General features: G+C 35.6%; 2 protein-coding genes across 4 annotated transcripts; one reads left to right on the top strand and one right to left on the bottom strand.

Annotated features, from left to right (window-relative positions):
- The first annotated feature begins 744 nt into the window (after window positions 1–744).
- On the top strand, window positions 745–17,422 carry LOC109120154 (probable methyltransferase PMT26). The gene is made up of 17 exons (XM_069296866.1): window positions 745–1,988; window positions 2,065–2,214; window positions 2,928–3,198; window positions 3,270–3,362; window positions 3,922–4,096; window positions 4,381–4,623; window positions 4,742–4,936; window positions 5,351–5,546; window positions 7,653–7,687; window positions 12,698–13,631; window positions 13,719–13,834; window positions 15,126–15,301; window positions 15,738–15,928; window positions 16,021–16,107; window positions 16,441–16,598; window positions 16,722–16,932; window positions 17,036–17,422. Exons 1-17 carry the CDS (start codon window positions 975–977, stop codon window positions 17,189–17,191), a joined length of 4,401 nt encoding a protein of 1,466 aa, XP_069152967.1. The 5' UTR covers window positions 745–974; the 3' UTR covers window positions 17,192–17,422.
- LOC101259242 (uncharacterized) lies at window positions 7,191–11,333 on the bottom strand. 3 transcript variants are annotated; one of them, XM_010322089.4, is made up of 6 exons: window positions 11,148–11,333; window positions 10,412–10,684; window positions 9,905–10,010; window positions 8,460–8,603; window positions 7,467–7,782; window positions 7,191–7,373 (listed from the first exon to the last, which is right to left on the bottom strand). In XM_010322089.4, exons 2-6 carry the CDS (start codon window positions 10,666–10,668, stop codon window positions 7,369–7,371), a joined length of 828 nt encoding a protein of 275 aa, XP_010320391.2. In that variant the 5' UTR covers window positions 10,669–10,684; window positions 11,148–11,333; the 3' UTR covers window positions 7,191–7,368. The 3 variants fall into 3 exon arrangements, with proteins under 3 accessions (XP_010320391.2, XP_004238257.2, XP_010320392.2); XM_004238209.5 differs by having other exon boundaries at window positions 7,349–7,782; XM_010322090.4 differs by having other exon boundaries at window positions 7,349–7,782; window positions 10,130–10,684; window positions 11,148–11,239.
- Window positions 17,423–17,438: the final 16 nt, after the last annotated feature.

Here is a 17,438-nt window from a genome sequence, read left to right as displayed (position 1 = left end):
AAAATTCCTAAGACAACCTCTCATAAAAACTATCTTTTAGACTTTATAAAAAGATTTCCAGTTTTTTTTTAAGTATTTTTCTTAAGTTTGTCTAAAGAAAGCTTGGAAGCTTTTCGGATTTCCCGAAAGGGAAACTTCACTCTGTTCTTATAATGTAAGTTTCGTATTTATGTTTCTAGTACAACTTCCCATATATGTAAATTATGTGAGATAAGTCCATGTAAATACATGAGTTTTATATATTTTAATTTTTGTTAAATTATCATCATGGATCTATTTTACTTAGTATATGGTTAGTCTCTTAGCCTCTTAAAATTATTGATGGATTAACTTGTAAATTCCTAGGAAAATGTGTGGTCAGTTTGAAAGTTCGTAGATGAACTATGAATGACCAAGTCCGGGGTGGAGTTAAAGAAAATTAATTTTAAGAACAAAAGCTAAGAGAAAGAGATGAACAGTAAAAATAGATTCATGAATGGACAGAGTCCATAAAAAAAAAAAAAAAAAAAAAAAAAAAAAAAAGAAGTTAAAACTAGAACTTAATATGAAAATAACAAAATAAGAACACTATAGAGTGCAGGAGTACTGAGTAGGACTGTACAACTTTATTAAAACAACATTTTGAAACATCGCTATATTGAAATATCATCTTATCGAAACACCGCCTTATATATATATATATATATATATATATATATATATATATATATATATATATATATATATATATATATATATATATATATATATATATAGTGACAGCTCTTCTTAAATTCCAAAAACAGATTTTTTGAAATCTACTAATAAATCTTGACTTTTTACTTTAACTTTCTTTAGTTAGAACATCACTTCACTGTCAATTCTCTCTTGAGCTGCCAAGATTCTTGTTTTGGGGTAAAAAAAGATTGTTGCTTTTGTTGTTTATATGGAATTCTGATTTCTGGGTATGTCTCAGGTTTTTGTTTGAGTTAGAAATGAGGAAGCACAACACAGCTTTAACAAGATTTGGGAGAAAGGTAAAAGGTTCATATCAATCTTATGGTCTTGGTGTTAAGTTAGCTGCAGTAGTAATTTTGGGTCTTTGTTTTGTATTCATTTGGTCTGTTTTTTCACCTTCTTCTTATTCAGTAGCCTATCAAAGGGACACTTTTGATGATATTAGAGAACCTATTTCATCTGCAAATAGGAAAAAGGTTACATCTTTAGTTCCTTCAACTAAGAAAGAACAACCCCATAATAAGAAACTGAAACATAGATCAAGTTCTGGTGAGAAAAAGAAGAGGGTTGATAGGTCTTCTTTGCCTTCAAAATCTGGTGGTTGGCATAAGAATGATAAAAGTGGAGTTGATAGGAAGAGAAAAGGTGAGGATCTGAAGTTACCCAAAAAGGTTGATGAGGTGAAGGAACAAGAATTGGAAGGATCTGAAACTGATGTGTTGGAGAAGGAGAATGAGGAAGACAAAATAGGAAATGATAAGCAAGAAGAAGAGAAAAAAGTAGTTGAAGTTAAAGAGAATGAGAAAGAAAAAACAGAAAATAATAGTAAACAAGAAGGAGAAGGAGTGGATGGTAAAGAGAATGAGAAAGAGGAAATAGAAAGTAATAAAGAAGAAGGAGAAGGAGAAGCAGAAGGAGAAGGAACAGTAGATGATAATGAAGGTAATGGTGAAATAGCTAATACTGAGGAATTGGATCAAGAGGCTGCTGAGAAAGTGGAGGATGAGGATGAGAAAGCTAAAGATAATGGGAAGAAGAACAAGAATTTAGGACCATTATTTGATCCAAAAGCACATTATACTTGGAATTTATGTAGCACTAGGAGCAAGCACAATTACATTCCTTGCATTGACTTTGAAAGTGCCAGTGGAAAGTTGCAGAATTATCGGCATCACGAAAGAAGTTGTCCTAAAGCACCTCAAATGTGTCTTGTTCCCCTTCCTCCTGGTGGTTATGAGACTCCAGTTAGCTGGCCTGAGAGTAAGTCAAAGGTATGAGAATCAATCTCATCTTCAGTAAATTCAGCTTTATCTGTTCTTTCTTATATTAAGTTCATAATATTTACAGATACATTATAAAAATGTGGCACACCCGAAACTAGAGGCATATGTTAAGAAAGGGAGCTGGGTGGTGGAGTCTGGAGATTATCTCATTTTTCCGACGAACCAATCTATACCCAAAGGTGGAATTCAACACTACCTAGATTTCATAGAAGACGTGAGTCCCTTTTATTGACTCTTTGTTTGTTTCTCTAGCATTTGCAGTGCTGAAAGGTCTAAGGATTGTCTATGAATCTTCATAACTCATATGTATATATTTCCTTCGCATCAAAATCAAAGACTATAAACAGTCCATCTTAATTCTCTGCGTAGAGTTACTATTGTCTTAAAAGATTACCTAGCATTTCTCACTTCCCATATAGTGGACCATATACAAGCTGGGGAGGTCCACCATTTCTTCTGCTTTCCCCTACATCCCAACTTTTTCAGCATTTCACTAATTCAATTGTGGACTCTGGCATGAGTTAATTCAAACCAGTCATGCTTGAAAATCTGCCAAAGCTGATCAGTAATGTAAAAATAGATGGCTATTATTTTCTGCATTCTCCTGACACATGAAGCATCTTGAGCTTCTTTACTCTTGTATTATGATCTCTTCCTTTGTAGAGAAGATGAAAGATGACTTGTCTTCACCACACAGTGATGCTGGTGCCATTTCTGGTTGTAGTTGATTTGAAATTAGTTAACTCCTTGTTAATTATCTTTCTCTTACTGAAGTTGCTAGATTCAAACACTAGGTGTATGCCTGGCTGATTTGAAATAATAATGCTAACTGTAGTATGATTATTTACTTATTGAGTTGTCAGTTGAATGCTACTTGCAAAGTCTCTCCTTGTGTTTGATGTGTGAATTGATATTGGAGATTGGTAGATGGTACCAGACATTGAATGGGGGAAGAATATCCGTGTTGTGCTGGATATTGGATGTGAAGATTCAAGCTTTGGGGCTTCTCTACTTGAAAAAGATGTGTTAACACTTACTCTAGGCTTAAAAGATGACCTTGTGGATCTAGCACAAGTTGCACTTGAGCGTGGTTTTCCAGCAGTAGTTACCCCTTTCGGAACTCGGAGGCTTCCCTTTCCTAGTGGTGTCTTTGATGCTATTCACTGTAATGATTGCCATGCATCTTGGCATTCTAATGGTTAGTGTTAAGTCATTGCCAGAGATTTCTTTTTCTGTGATATCAGGAGATTTAATTAAGTTTACTTTCAGGGGGAAAGCATCTTATAGAGATGAACAGAATTTTGAGGCCTGGAGGTTATTTTATTTTGTCTTCAACGCACAGTAGCATTGAAGTTGAAGAAGGTTTGTCCTCTAGTTATGTTGAAGGAAAACGGCTTCTGTTTTTCTTCTTTCTTTGATGAAACTAGCTATTTTTTACACTTTTGCACGTTTTAGTCTAATGAATAAATATTTTCCTGAACGATGACAATTCCTTTAGCGGACCTTATCTTCCTACAGAAAAAACATTCAGCAGTGGACACTTGCCCTCCACTATCATGGATATAACAAAATCATCCCTTGTAATTTCTCAGTCAATGTCAAGCTTCTTGTTCTAGTTAATAAGGACTATCTGATATTCTCATATACTCCCAAATGATCTGCTACAGAATTCATGTTATTTTTACTGAAGAAGCTCTTGATTTGGATGGATGGATGGATCATTTTTTGGCTTGTAGCTTGAAATTGTCTTCCATTGTTATCAACTCGTTTTCCTTTGTGAAACTTGAAAGACGAGCTATCATTTTGATTTAATCCTTTTTAAGATAGTTAATTTTGTGTGCTTTACTTTTCTTTTCAGCATGTATTTTCGAATGCCTTTATGTGAAGTACTCATGCGCATAAAATCAACCTTCTTCTCCAGGTATGTCCACGTTGACAGCATCAATCTGTTGGAACATCCTCGCTGATAAAACTGATGAAATCAGTGATATCAGGATTAAGTTATACCAAAAACCACAAGCAAATGAGATATACCAATTGAGAAGGAAAAAAGTTCCACCTCTATGCAAAGCAAATGAGAACCCAGATGCATCCTGGTGAGTTGGAAAAGCTTGTGTTGTTATACTTGATCTCTTTTGCTCAATTTGCATTTCCTTTGCACATACTTCCGCTACTGTGCATGTGCGAGTAATCTTGGGAAAATAAGTGCACAACTCCATCATTGTATGTCATCACACAAATAAGCTACACTTCTCTCAGAAGTGGTAGAATAAGCATGATTTATGATAAACCTTAGAGTCAGACACATTAGTTCTAAAATTGTCATGCTTCTTTCTTTATCCTCTCAAATGTTAAATTCCAATTACCTTGTCTGCAACAGGTATGTGCCGATTAAATCTTGCTTGCACACAATTCCTGAATCCATAGAACAACGAGGAACCGAATGGCCTGAGGAGTGGCCTAAGAGACTTGAAACTTATCCCGAATGGATGAACAATAGAGAGAAATTGATCGCAGACAGTGAGCACTGGAAAGCTATTGTTGACCATTCTTATTTAGTTGGCTTGGGTATTGAATGGTCCAACATTCGGAATGTAATGGATATGAAAGCCATCAATGGAGGGTAAGCCCCTAGCTTTGGTTAATCTGATGTTAGAGGCTCAAACATTAAAATGTTATTGGCTCTCCCTCTTCTTTTAATTGTAATATTGTGCCTCGGCAACTGAGAAAAATATACACAGATTTGCAGCAGCTCTTGCACAGCAGAAGGTGTGGGTGATGAATGTTATTCCTGTACATGCACCAAACACCCTTCCCGTAGTCTTTGAAAGAGGATTTATTGGCGTGTACCACGATTGGTGTGAAGCTTTTGGTACTTATCCAAGATCATACGACCTTCTACATGCAGATCATCTCTTCTCAAGGCTTAAGAACAGGTTACATGACCTTTTCTCCTTTATTTGCTCCTCTGTTTCAGTTTTCCCCTCATAAAACATATGCATGATCCTGTCTTTCTTGATTATGAATCAAGACGAAAAGTCGGATGTACTTGTTCAGTTAAGGTCTACTTATGGTCATTCTTCTATCTGAAAAAAAAAAAAAGAATATTGCTTTAAAAAGGTGACTCATAGTCCGTTTTCGAGTATTATTAATCTAGTCGGTGTGTATAAGAACGAACAGCTTCCACCTTTTTTTGGGCTATATTCCCTTGTTTTCCCCCATACCCCCTTTCAGCAAGGGTTTCAAAAAATCTTCTTCCGACCTCTGGAGGTGGTCTGTAAAGTTTGAAACTTTCCATTTCCAGACTTCAAATTTTCTTCATAGCTAATTAAGTGGCTCATTCACTGCAGGTGCAAGCATCCCATTGTGATTGTGGTTGAGATGGACCGTATATTACGGCCTGGTGGCTGGGGAATCATACGTGACAAGGTCGAAATACTTGATCCATTAGAGAAAATATTGAGAAGCTTGCACTGGGAGATACGAATGACTTTCGCCAAAGATAAGGAAGGCATCCTTTGTGCTCAGAAGACAATGTGGAGACCTTGATGAATGCTTAGAGGCAAGTCATCTGATTATTTGGACTACAGATTCCAGTCATTTTCCTGCTGGTTATCTATACAATATTATCTATACACTGTGCCATTCTTGCCAACAAGTGTGTTCCCTGTTCACATATTGCAAAAGAAATAGTCGTGGATCCAGAATTTAGACGTTGTGAGTATTGAGTTCGGAAATGTATACCAAAGATTTAATTCATTGTTGGATCATCGCTGAAAGGAAAGTATTTTCCAACAATTAGTGTGCAATATTCTGCTTTCTCTAACTTACCTTATACAATGTCTATTTATATTGAATTATTTAATATTTACTGATGAAGGGAAGGGAAGGGTAGGGTATATAGTACTCCCTCCGTCCGATTTTACGTGGCAACTTTTTCGCATTTCGAGATTCAAACACGGAACGTAAGATCATTTTAACATTTTGAATTATGACTTGTAGTACTTTTTACGTGGTTTATCATATATTATTATAAGTGTGAAGCTCCTGCAATTAAACATAAAATTTGCAAACATTATAAACAATCATATGCAGTGGAAAAGAAAAACAAACCAATATTATTTTATATCCCTGCAATTTCATCACAAAATAAACTACCTTAACATAAACCCACAAAATAATCCAACTAATTACTTGTTAAATTCAATTTTAAGATTAATTGTTAAATTCAATTTCCTAAAATTTATGAGTATAAAACACATTAGTACGATTTCAGGGAAGAAAAGAGGGTAGGGAAATTAGTTAATGAGTATAAAAAAGTAATTCTTTTCTTTTGTTTTTTCAAAAAGCGAACATTTATTTTTAGTATATCAAATGATTTATTTTTAATAACAGATCTGAAGAATAGAAATGAGGAACTTTCTTCCTTTGTCTATATAGCTTCTGTTGAATCAAACTTCTTGGCTTTCCCTAATCATAGTTTGATGAATGATTATGTAAATAATTTTCCCGAGGATGAATGATATTTTGTTGAGATGTCCAGTTAAATCGTTATTGCGATTCAAATGTGTCTGCAAGAACTGATACGTCCTTATCAAAACCCCTGATATCGTTTAACAAGATAAGACATCTTGGATTTCAATATTCGCGCTTGCAAGATGGGGCAGCATTTGGTAATGCACGAATCCATTCCTGGAGGCACATTTAAATCGCAACAACGATTTGACAAGACACCTCAATAAAACCTCAGGAAAAATAGCTACACAATCATCCATCAAACTATGATTGAGGAATTGAAGCAATTTTGCTTCCTTAAATAGACAAGGAAGAGAATTCCCCATTCCTATCCATCAAATCAGTTACCATATTTTTTTTTTTTTGGGTCTCCATTCAGGGTACGAAGTCCGCATAGAATCTCCGATTAAAATAAATCATTTTATTAACCTCTATATACTAAAAATAAATATCCAATTTTAATAAAAGGAAAGAGTTATTAATTTTTCCAACCCCAAAAAAAAAGAAGAAAAATTATAATTTTTGCAAACAAGATAGTAATCATTTACTTGCATTATTTTCCAGTCAAATCTTAAACTAGTCAATCTAAAATTAGAGATTATGACATTATATTTATGTAATTTTTTCATCTTTTTAGCGAGGGTTAATCACAAATCTGATGGTAAAATCACAAAATAATTGAACATTTTTTCACCTTATCATTATTTTGGGTATCAAAACATCCAGAAACTCTAGGCACCAGTTAAAAACTTCATAACTATGGCCATGATTTGGCTTAGTTTCATTCAAAAGAATTTACAGACAAACACAATCCATCTATAGAGGCTAGCAGGCAATATAATTTGCTTCTCTTCTATCCTGAAAAAGATCGCAAAATTTTAGTTGATTCAATTTCTCAAATCCCCTAGTCTTAGCTGAATGTAATTTGTAACTCGCGCAAACTTTATATACCTTTAGGATACCCTCCCTCCACCACATCATATGAGCTTTTCTCCAAAGGCATTATTAAAGCCAACGGATCCTTTGAATCCTTTCCTTCGTCAGTTGCTTCATCGAATAGATCATCATACGTGACAGGCATCCTTATTCTATCATGAACAGATGCACGTTTGGCTACACTATTAGACTGTTCAACAGGTTCTTGCTGCAGCAAAACATCTGAAGAACTGGCTGTAATCTCGTCTCCTATTGTCTGACTAGATCTCTCCAAAGAAGCTTCTTTGTTTTGGAGCGGTTCTTGCTTGAGATTAGCCTGCCTAAACTGCTTCTGCAATATTAAGTTCTTAATGAGCACTGGAAGGAAAATAGCAACTAGCAGATCAACAGTTCAAATTATGAATGCAATTGTTTAGAATACACAGCATACTAAGTTGGAATTAGTCTTAAGAAAAATAGCAATCAGCAAACAGAGATTCACAATTTTGATGGGAGAGATAAGTATTGTCCTTGCAACTAGAAATGACCGTGGCTACCCAAGGGATAGAGGATTTTACCCAATAATATGCATTTTGATTTCGAGAAAATGATCCACAGTAAGATAATCACTTGAAATTCAAAATTTTAACATATCCAAATAGGCAGCGCGAAATCAAGGGCATCTCAACGGAGCAATGAAAAGATATACGTGGGTAGTTGCATTATATTTGTCTTGCAATGAATACTGCAAAGCACAGTCATAATAAACTATATACAAAAGCACCTCCATAAAGCCTTTACTAAAGGTTCTTTCCTTTTTTTAAGGTTAACCTGCTTTAATTTTTCTCGTTTGTTTTGAGATAGAACAAAAACCTTCAGCATTGTCAAAAATCTTCATGCTTACTAATCCCGATAATGGAAAATTCATGATCAATGATGGTGACTACCTAGTTTCCAGGTTGAGCAATAAAACTGCCACATGGACTGGGGATAAATAAGTACTAATAAAGCGTAAGAATAATCACCCACCTCAAACTCCTTCCCTTTCTTCATTATCTCTTTGTATGCATTTGGATCTCGTACTTTAAGGATGCTCCACAATATTCCACCACCTGTTCGGAAACGCCTGCCATCAGCAGTCTTCTGGCCACCACAAGTCTGAATTGCATCCACCTGTAAAGTTTACAACATCATCATCAGCTGACTCATAATTGGAGAACTCAAAAATCATATAAAATGGGTTCCAACAAGCAATATCTCCCTCGAGGAAAAGGGAAAAAGAGAAGAAGAGGAGAGGCAGCAAGCAAGAGGTTCTAGCTAACTTGGGGAAAACACAAAATGCCCATTATTTGTCAAATTAATACACAAATAATTTTCACTACTTAAACTCAGAGCTCCTATTGATAGAGTTGTTTGGTGTAACGGGGCAAATAGGAATTAGAAGATTCCACATATGGATAACACTTACACCTAATGCTTCAGCCATTGTTTCCACTAACTTTCTAAAATACTTTCTCTACTTCTCAATCAACCCTCTGACTCCCATAAGAAAAAAAAAAACAGAAGGGAAAAAAAGAAACAGGAAAAAGATGCAAATTTTCAGCATATCGCATTGTTATGTGCATACCATGGGGTAAAACAACAAAGACAGGCAAAAACATTGGAATCAATCCAAATAGACACCACAAAGAAGTTCCGCCAGAAGCTATCTTGGAAGAAAGGTCCATGAGACTGAAAGGAGTGAAAAAGGCTTCACCAGGAGGCATCTGTGAGTGTATTACAACATTGAGCATCAGAAACTACAAAAAATATTAGACCTTAAATAAATCGTGTTAAGAGTTAGGCCCACCCTTTACCTCTTAGCAATCACTGAATAATTCTCAATCTAGCCAAGACCAAGGGGTAAATAATTCTAGAATGCCTAATCTCTGGTAACAAGAAAAATAAAGAGAAGACCAATGTTATTGGCACCAACATGGAGATGGAAGGCCCATGAGCTTTAGCGAATATGAACTAGGGGATGGCAAGTGGTTCTGAGGCTAATAAAGGTATTTGGTTTAAATTTCACGCTCCCCATCGAGAATGCAATGCCTTCTAAGACAGTAAATCATTTGCATTGGAAATAAATAGTAATGTTGCTATTCATGAGATAGTTATCCTGATAAACACAAGTATTACTCCAAACAGAAGTGAAGTTGATTTGTTTTTTGTTTTTTTTTAGATAAGGGTAGCTTTAAAAAGTGAAATTGATTTGTCATCTATGACCTTACCAACTCAAAAATTCGAATCTGTGGGTCTGTGCTACAAAAAGACCAACTTATTCATTAAGTTTATCTGGGTTGGGGGCATTTTGGTGAAGTTATGCTAACACTACTGTCTAAATACAAAATTAAGGTTATCAGTAAAGCCATCAAGGAATTTGACAAGCAAAAATCATCCTTCAAGAAAACAAGCGTGCAGAACAAAAGGCATACCTCTTTAACAAGATCACTCAAAGCAGATAGGCCGAGACAACCAACAGCATTCCATATAAGATAAGATTTCCTCTCTTTCAAGCGTCTTCCGACATCCAAAACAAATCTAAAGTCAAAAATTTCAAAGACAGAAAATTCAGAGCCTAATACAACAGAGAAAAAGATGCAAATTCGTGTAACAGACAAGGGTATACAAACTGAAGCAACTTAGACCAAAGTGTTAACCTTTGACACAACAGCAACAGAGTTGTAGATAGCAATACAAAATTCCATGAGATCACTTCGCAAACCAAAGGAACGAATATTAACTGGGACATATAGTAAAATTAACAAAGCAAATAAACCTATGCATCAGTCATCTTCCCTTGATTACTCTAAGGCAATCATCTTGTTAACTATATCCAACTGTATGCCCCGAGTCCACGCACAATAATGCTTTCACTATAGAAATAAAAATAGTATGCACTGGGTAATCATGATATAACAACTATGATTAGCATAACAAACCTGTTAATGTCTGTGATTGGACCTGAAGAAACTCTCTTGCTTTTGTTCTTTCTCTTGTTCCTCCTCCGTCTCCGATTTTTTTTACCTGGAAGAGGATTTTCAGAGCTGGCACATACACCACCAGTTTCCTCTAATCCAGTCTTGGAGATCTTCTCAACTAGTTCTCCTTCCTCAATATCATTCATTTTAACATCTTCGTCATCCTCAAAGCTCTCGTCTTCATCAGAGAAGTTTAAAATGCTATCCTCTAGCTCCATTGAATAAGAGAAAAAACTGCACGAGATTAAAGAAATTTTTTTTACTACAACACCAAAAGAATCACAGCAAAGACACTACTTTTCACAGCAAAGAGTTATAGGTCATAATATCTCTATAACATGACTAACTGATTTTTTCCCAACCCCACCGACAGAGGATCAATAGTGTTCTAACTTACTCTCCCAAGTAACTCGAACCCTCAATTACCTAGGGATGGTGGAGGTGCTCAACCACTTGAGCAAGCCTCAATTGATTCTCCAGTCAGTAACAAAGCATCCCAGTTCTCAACTTACCCATTCGATTTATACCATAGAAATTCAATATATATATATATATAACATGGATGAAAAAATGATTTTTTATAAATGGAAATATCAATTTGATTTGAAAAATGCAACAGACGGCAAGATACAGATTCTAGGTTTAATACAGAGATTTGATGAAAGTAAAAAAAGATGAAAACGAATCGAAACCTTACCGAGTTCTCCTTGTTGAGAGCTTGCAATTGCCTTCTGGATTAGATGGGTTTATCAGATAGGGTTTTTGAAGGAACTTTTTTCGGGGAAGAATGCTGATGGGTTTAGTGCCAAAGCTTCAAGTTATACAAAAATGGTGAAAGCCAAGATTTTACAAAGGCCTCCCAAATTTTTAAATTGAGTAATTTATTTTCTTTAAACCCTAACTGGATTAAGTGTAATTACCCAAAACGACATTCAATAATTCGGTTCGATTTTGATTTAATTTTTTGATTCTTTTGGTTTTCGATTCTTGTAATAACTGTACCAAATGGTTTGGTTAGATTTTTATTATTGCGGTTCGATTTTTATATACAACATATTAAAATATCGGAGATTTTTCATAAGTCGAGTGAAAAAAAAAACGAAGCAATTTCATAAGTAGAGTCTAACGAAAATGAAGTGTATGCAAAGTTACAAAACATACCTTTGTATTATGAAGATACAACGGTTATATGTTATGAAATGTAGAGAGATGGATTAAATAGGCAATCGATTCAAGTAAAAACATATCAAAAATCACTAGAAGAAAAATTAGTAGTGAAAAAATAGTGTATAACATGGCAGAGAAAGGAATAATAACAACAACAAATAACATGACAGTTGAAACAAAGAAAACAACTAGTAATAATAAAATCGAATAGTAATAAAATGGTAATAGTAGAAGAATAATGACATAATAGAAAGATTAAGTAATGTTGATCGTTATCTACTTTATATGTGGACTTTCAAATACTTTTATATACGGTCATATCATCACCAAGCTGCAGTTCGCAAATGTATCATATCGTATAATCAACTCCCATTTACATGAAATACAAAAATGAATCATTTGTTATCTTCTTTCTCGAGAGGAAAAAGAGAAAAATAGGGTCTTATGAAGGGAGGGAAAAGGAAAAGATTTGTATCTACCTATCTTGATAAGACCTCATAAAAAAATAAAAGTTGTTAGAGAAGTTTCATATTACCAAAATGAAGAACAACACTTATATATATATATGATCGTAATATGTGGCGTCATCTCATTTCTGCTTCATCAAACAGTATCTATGCACTATATTTCGATTCACTAAAAAGAAAGATAGTACAAAAATATCAATCTATGATATTAATACTTTTTAAGCGTATCTTTATCTCTATTTTTATTCATCTTAACTAACTTTTCAAATCTTTTCAGTGCTGCGAGTTATGAAAAGAATTTTTTTTAAAATTTCACTATCATAATGTTGTTTATGTTATTTGAGAGTTTGACACTATTCTTTTTTATTATTGATGATAAAAAGAAGTTTATAGTTTTTGTAAACCTAAAAAATGATTTTGATAATTGATAAACATTTAGAGTAACATTGAACATTAATTAAAAATATTATTTTTGGACAAATTTTAATAAGAGACTATTTTGAACCTACAAAAGAGAGAATTTTTCAGCCCTAAGCATTTGCCGCCATTGATGCACTGAGATCAAAGCTCAAAGCTTTCTCTTGAAGATGTAACAATATTATAGTAGCTGAAGATCAAAGCCTGTAACAACAAATCCTAAAATACCCATCATGTCCCTATCACTTTCTTCTTACCCCACGCGCTTCGCCATCCTCACGCTCCTCTCCGCCACCACAGTCTTCTTCTTCTACAAATCACGCCGTCATCTATCCAAACGCCTCAAATCCTTAAAACCCATTTCCCATAACCCTATTTCTAAAACCCCAAGAGGCAAAATCTTCTTTATATCCCAAACAGGCACTTCTAAAACCCTAGCAAAGAGTCTTCATAGTTTGTTAAACCTTAACGGGTTTGAATTCGATCTTGTTGACCCGAAAGAGTATGAGCCTGAGGATTTGCATAAAGAAAGCTTTGTAGTTATTGTAGCTTCTACGTGGGAAGACGGGAAACCACCTCCAAATGCGGGGTTTTTTGTTGATTGGTTAACTGAGAGTGCTGATGATTTCAGGGTTGGATCTTTGTTGCTTAGCAAGTGTAAATTTGCAATCTTTGGAGTTGGGAGTGGGTCTTATGGTGAAACATTTAATGCTGTGGGTCGTGATTTTTCGAAGAAGTTGAAGAAACTTGGTGGGGTTGAGGTATTAGAGGTGTGTGAAGGTGATGTAGATGAGGGTAGTTTGAATGAGGTTTTTGGTGAGTGGAGCAAGAGGATTGTTGGGATTTTGAGTAATTTGGGCGAGAATGGAGGGGATATGAGGAATGGAGTTGGTGGTGGTAGTGAAGATGAAGCTGTGAGTGAGGGAGATGATGATGAGGAATATGATGACGAGTTTGAAGAAAATGATGAGGAGTCAGGAATTGTTGATCTTGAGGATATTGCGGGTAAAGGACCTTCAAGAAAGAAAGGAGTTAACGATAAGTTAGTTAATGGGAAGTCGAATGGTGGAACTGTGAATGGAGAGAAGGCAATGGTAACTCCAGTTATTAGAGCGAGTTTGGAGAAACAGGTATCGTGGTCAAATGACGAACTTTTGTTGTATCAAATTAATTAGTTGGATTTATGGTAAGGTAGTTTATTTGGTGATAAATTGCAGGGATATAAAATAATTGGCTCGCATAGCGGGGTGAAACTTTGTAGATGGACAAAATCACAACTCAGAGGGCGCGGAGGTTGCTATAAGCACTCATTTTACGGCATTGAGAGTCACAGGTGATTGTTTGTTTTTCTTCCAGCACAGACGGTTGTTTATAGCTTTTACATTTTTACTATTGCATTCTATCTATGAGTTGTGTAGTCCTTCTTTAATCCTTGGTTGACATGATTGTATTTGAGTTTTCAACATTCTATGTGTTCAAGTTGCAACTGTGATGAGGTCCAGTTGTTTGGAAGTTTTTTAGGCTGCTAGAATTCTTAGAGTTGATCAAGTATGCGGTGAATAAGAAAATGAAGTTTTCATGTGCTTATCCAAAAGAAGGATCTGTTTTTAGGGGCATGTGATATGGAGTAGGAGTAGAATAGCACGGAATTCTTAGAGTTGATCTAGTATGCGGTGAATAAGAAAATGAAGTTTGCATGTGCTTATCCAAAAGAAGGATCTGTTTTTAGGGGCATGTGATATGGAGTAGGAGTAGAATAGCACGGAAACTTTCCATTTTACACAATGAACAACTAGAAATGAGCTGGAATTTTTATTGTATTCAAATAGGCCCTCAGTGGAAAATCTCCTATTACGTAGCCAATTGAACCGTCTGAAGAGATTACAAAAGTAATCAAGCTTTTATAGCTTTTTTAAGAAGAAATAAGTAAAGGGATTCATTGATGGGTATCAAGTTCAGTAAGTTCAAAAGAGAGTTAGTTCCTATACTTGTCTACTGCCTAAATAGTTATGTTGCTCGGATTCTCCAAAAATTTTGCCATCGGATGCTTCAAAATTGTACTGTTTTTGAATGATCCAACACACACCCATGTTGTGAAAGGCGATCGCCTCGTCGCCAATGGCAAGAGGCGAGGCGAGGCGACCCTTCATCGCCTTTTAGCTTTGTGGCGAGGTGATCTTCAAAAGGCGACGCCATAACGACAAAAGGCTAGAGGCAAGAGGTGATAAAGGCTAGAAAGGTGCCGCCTTTTGTATTTTCTTAAAAAAAGGCGACCAATTTAGGGTTTTAAAAGTTAAATGGTAATTTTAGGATTTTCGACCACTCCTCTGGTGACTCCAAAGTCTAAACAATACATATTTCTTCTTTTCTTCTTCAGACTTGAGTCACTTCTACCTTTGTTTTGACTTTTGTTCTTTTTTTTTTCTCATTCAAGTTCTAGACTTTTAGTATGTACTATCTATTTTTGAAGTGTCCGAGCAACATAACTTAATAGATCATGAGCTAACAAGAAAAGGTTCTATTGCATTGACCTTTTGTGCATCATTATGTACGCTTGGTATTTATTGACTTCCTAGCCATGTATGCTGATTTTAAATCTGGATTTGCATTTAACCACTGCATAGGTGCATGGAGGCCACTCCTAGTTTAGCATGTGCAAACAAATGTGTTTTTTGTTGGAGACATCACACAAATCCTGTTGGGAAGAGCTGGACATGGAAGATGGATGATCCTATTGAGATTGTGAACACAGCTATAGATTTGCATACCAAAATGATAAAACAGATGAAAGGCGTTCCAGGTTTGTTTTCTGGTACACTTGAACATATATGTTTCCGTGTGAACTTGTAGGGAAGTTGAGCAATGCCACATGAGAAATAATGTGCTTGATTGAAATCATTTGGTGATTGTATTCAACATGTCTCTGTTTGGTCATTTTGTTGTGTCCGTTCAAGAAAAAGTACCTTGGGTTGAGTTGTGTTTAATTTTGATGCAAGGTCCTTCCGATTTCCGAATAAAAAATGGTAAAACTGATACTGCTAACTGTTGGTTCTCCATTTTCCTACCCATCCGCGTGAAATGTAGAAGTGGATATAGAATTTTGACTTTAATCTGTCTGGATAAAATTGATGTCCTATCCACCGTACATATGCATTTTCTTTATTTTTAAAAAAAATAGACGTCCTTCCACTTTCTTGCTTGTAGTGGTTATTGACCAGTATATCTCACCCTTGCAGGTGTTAAAGCTGAGCGTTTGTCTGAGGGTCTTTCTCCTAGGCATTGTGCTTTGTCACTGGTTGGTGAGCCTATTATGTATCCCGAAATAAATTCACTTGTAGATGAGCTGCACAGGAGGCAGATTTCGACTTTTCTTGTTACTAATGCACAGTTTCCTGACAAGATTAAGTCATTGAAACCAATCACACAGGTCTACTAGGCTTTATTCTTCTTTCTTTATCAATGAAGTATGTTGATGTCCAAATTCTGAATCTAAATCTCGCTTCATCTTTAAATTTACAGTTGTATGTCAGCGTAGATGCAGGTACAAAGGACAGCTTAAAAGCAATTGACAGACCACTATTTGGAGACTTCTGGGAGCGATTCCTTGTAAGTGTCTTGAATATAAGATATTTTTCAGATTCAAACTAAGAAATTAAGGAAAATCCATCAATGGATGGCACAAAGGAATGGGAAAATAGAGTCCAAAAACACAAATAAGAGTTGTTAGCTGCACACTAGTAAACCATAGCAGCGTGTCTCAAACTGATATTTATAATATATCAGTGAGAGGAAAGTTGTAAATTCTTACCTTTACATCAGTGCTAAAAAAGATTCGGCGGCCACAGGAAACGAAATCGAAATTTGCCATGTTTTCTCTGTTTTTTCATATTTGTATGCTGACTGGCTAATTATTGGATTGTGCTATTCTGATTTCATTAGGATTCTTTGAGAGCTCTTAAGGAGAAGGAGCAAAGAACTGTCTATCGTTTGACACTCGTTAAAGGGTGGAACACAGAAGATGTGGATGCATATTCTAGCCTATTCAGCATTGGAAAACCCGATTTCATTGAAATCAAAGGTGTCACTTATTGTGGAACGTAAGTTTCCCCCCTCCCCCTCACTTTTTTCCTTTCCCCTCCCTCTTCTCTTCTACTAGTTTATCCGATTTCAAAGTTCAGTGCATAAGAGTTCAGTTAAGCAATCAGGAAGGTTTGACACAGGTCGGCTACATCAAAGTTGACAATGGAGAATGTCCCTTGGCATTCTGATGTGAAGGAATTCTCTGAAGCCTTGGCTAAAAAGAGCAACGGAGAGTATGAGGTTGCTTGTGAGCACGTGCATTCCTGCTGTGTTCTTCTGGCTAAAGTCGATAAGTTCAAAATAGACGGTCAATGGTTCACGTGGATAGACTACGAGAAGTTCCATGATCTGGTTGGTTACTTCTCTTGTTCATACCTCAGCACGTAAATTATAACCATACCCTTCCCTTTTCAATAGCGTAATCAATGTTTTTTAATCCCATGGCGCGCTACAGGTAGCTTCTGGGAAACCCTTTACAAGTAAAGATTACATGACACCTACACCATCTTGGGCTGTCTATGGAGCTGAGGAAGGTGGTTTTGACCCAGAGCAATTGCGTTTCAAAAAAGAGCGGCACCACAGATCATCTCGTCGGGAAAATGGTTCTTGAAATGTTCGAAGCAGGTTTTCGTTACCTCTGGGATGGCCTAAAATTTTGTTCCTTCAGACTTAGATTTCGCTTTCCTCCATTTTCCTATACAAGTTGCATTTCACTATATAACTGCAGAAGTTGTCACTGATACGAAAAATATTGCTTGTATGAACACTTCGTATGTTGTTTCATACACAAATTTTTAATTAATTTTGATTATATAAAACGATTGGAAGATACTTGGTTTAACTATGGTGTATATATC

This window comes from Solanum lycopersicum, chromosome 4, assembly GCF_036512215.1.
Source record: "Solanum lycopersicum chromosome 4, SLM_r2.1".
Classification (NCBI taxonomy): domain Eukaryota; kingdom Viridiplantae; phylum Streptophyta; class Magnoliopsida; order Solanales; family Solanaceae; genus Solanum; species Solanum lycopersicum.
The sequence above is the reverse complement of the archived record's forward strand: the minus strand, read 5'-3'. Positions and strand labels throughout refer to the sequence as shown.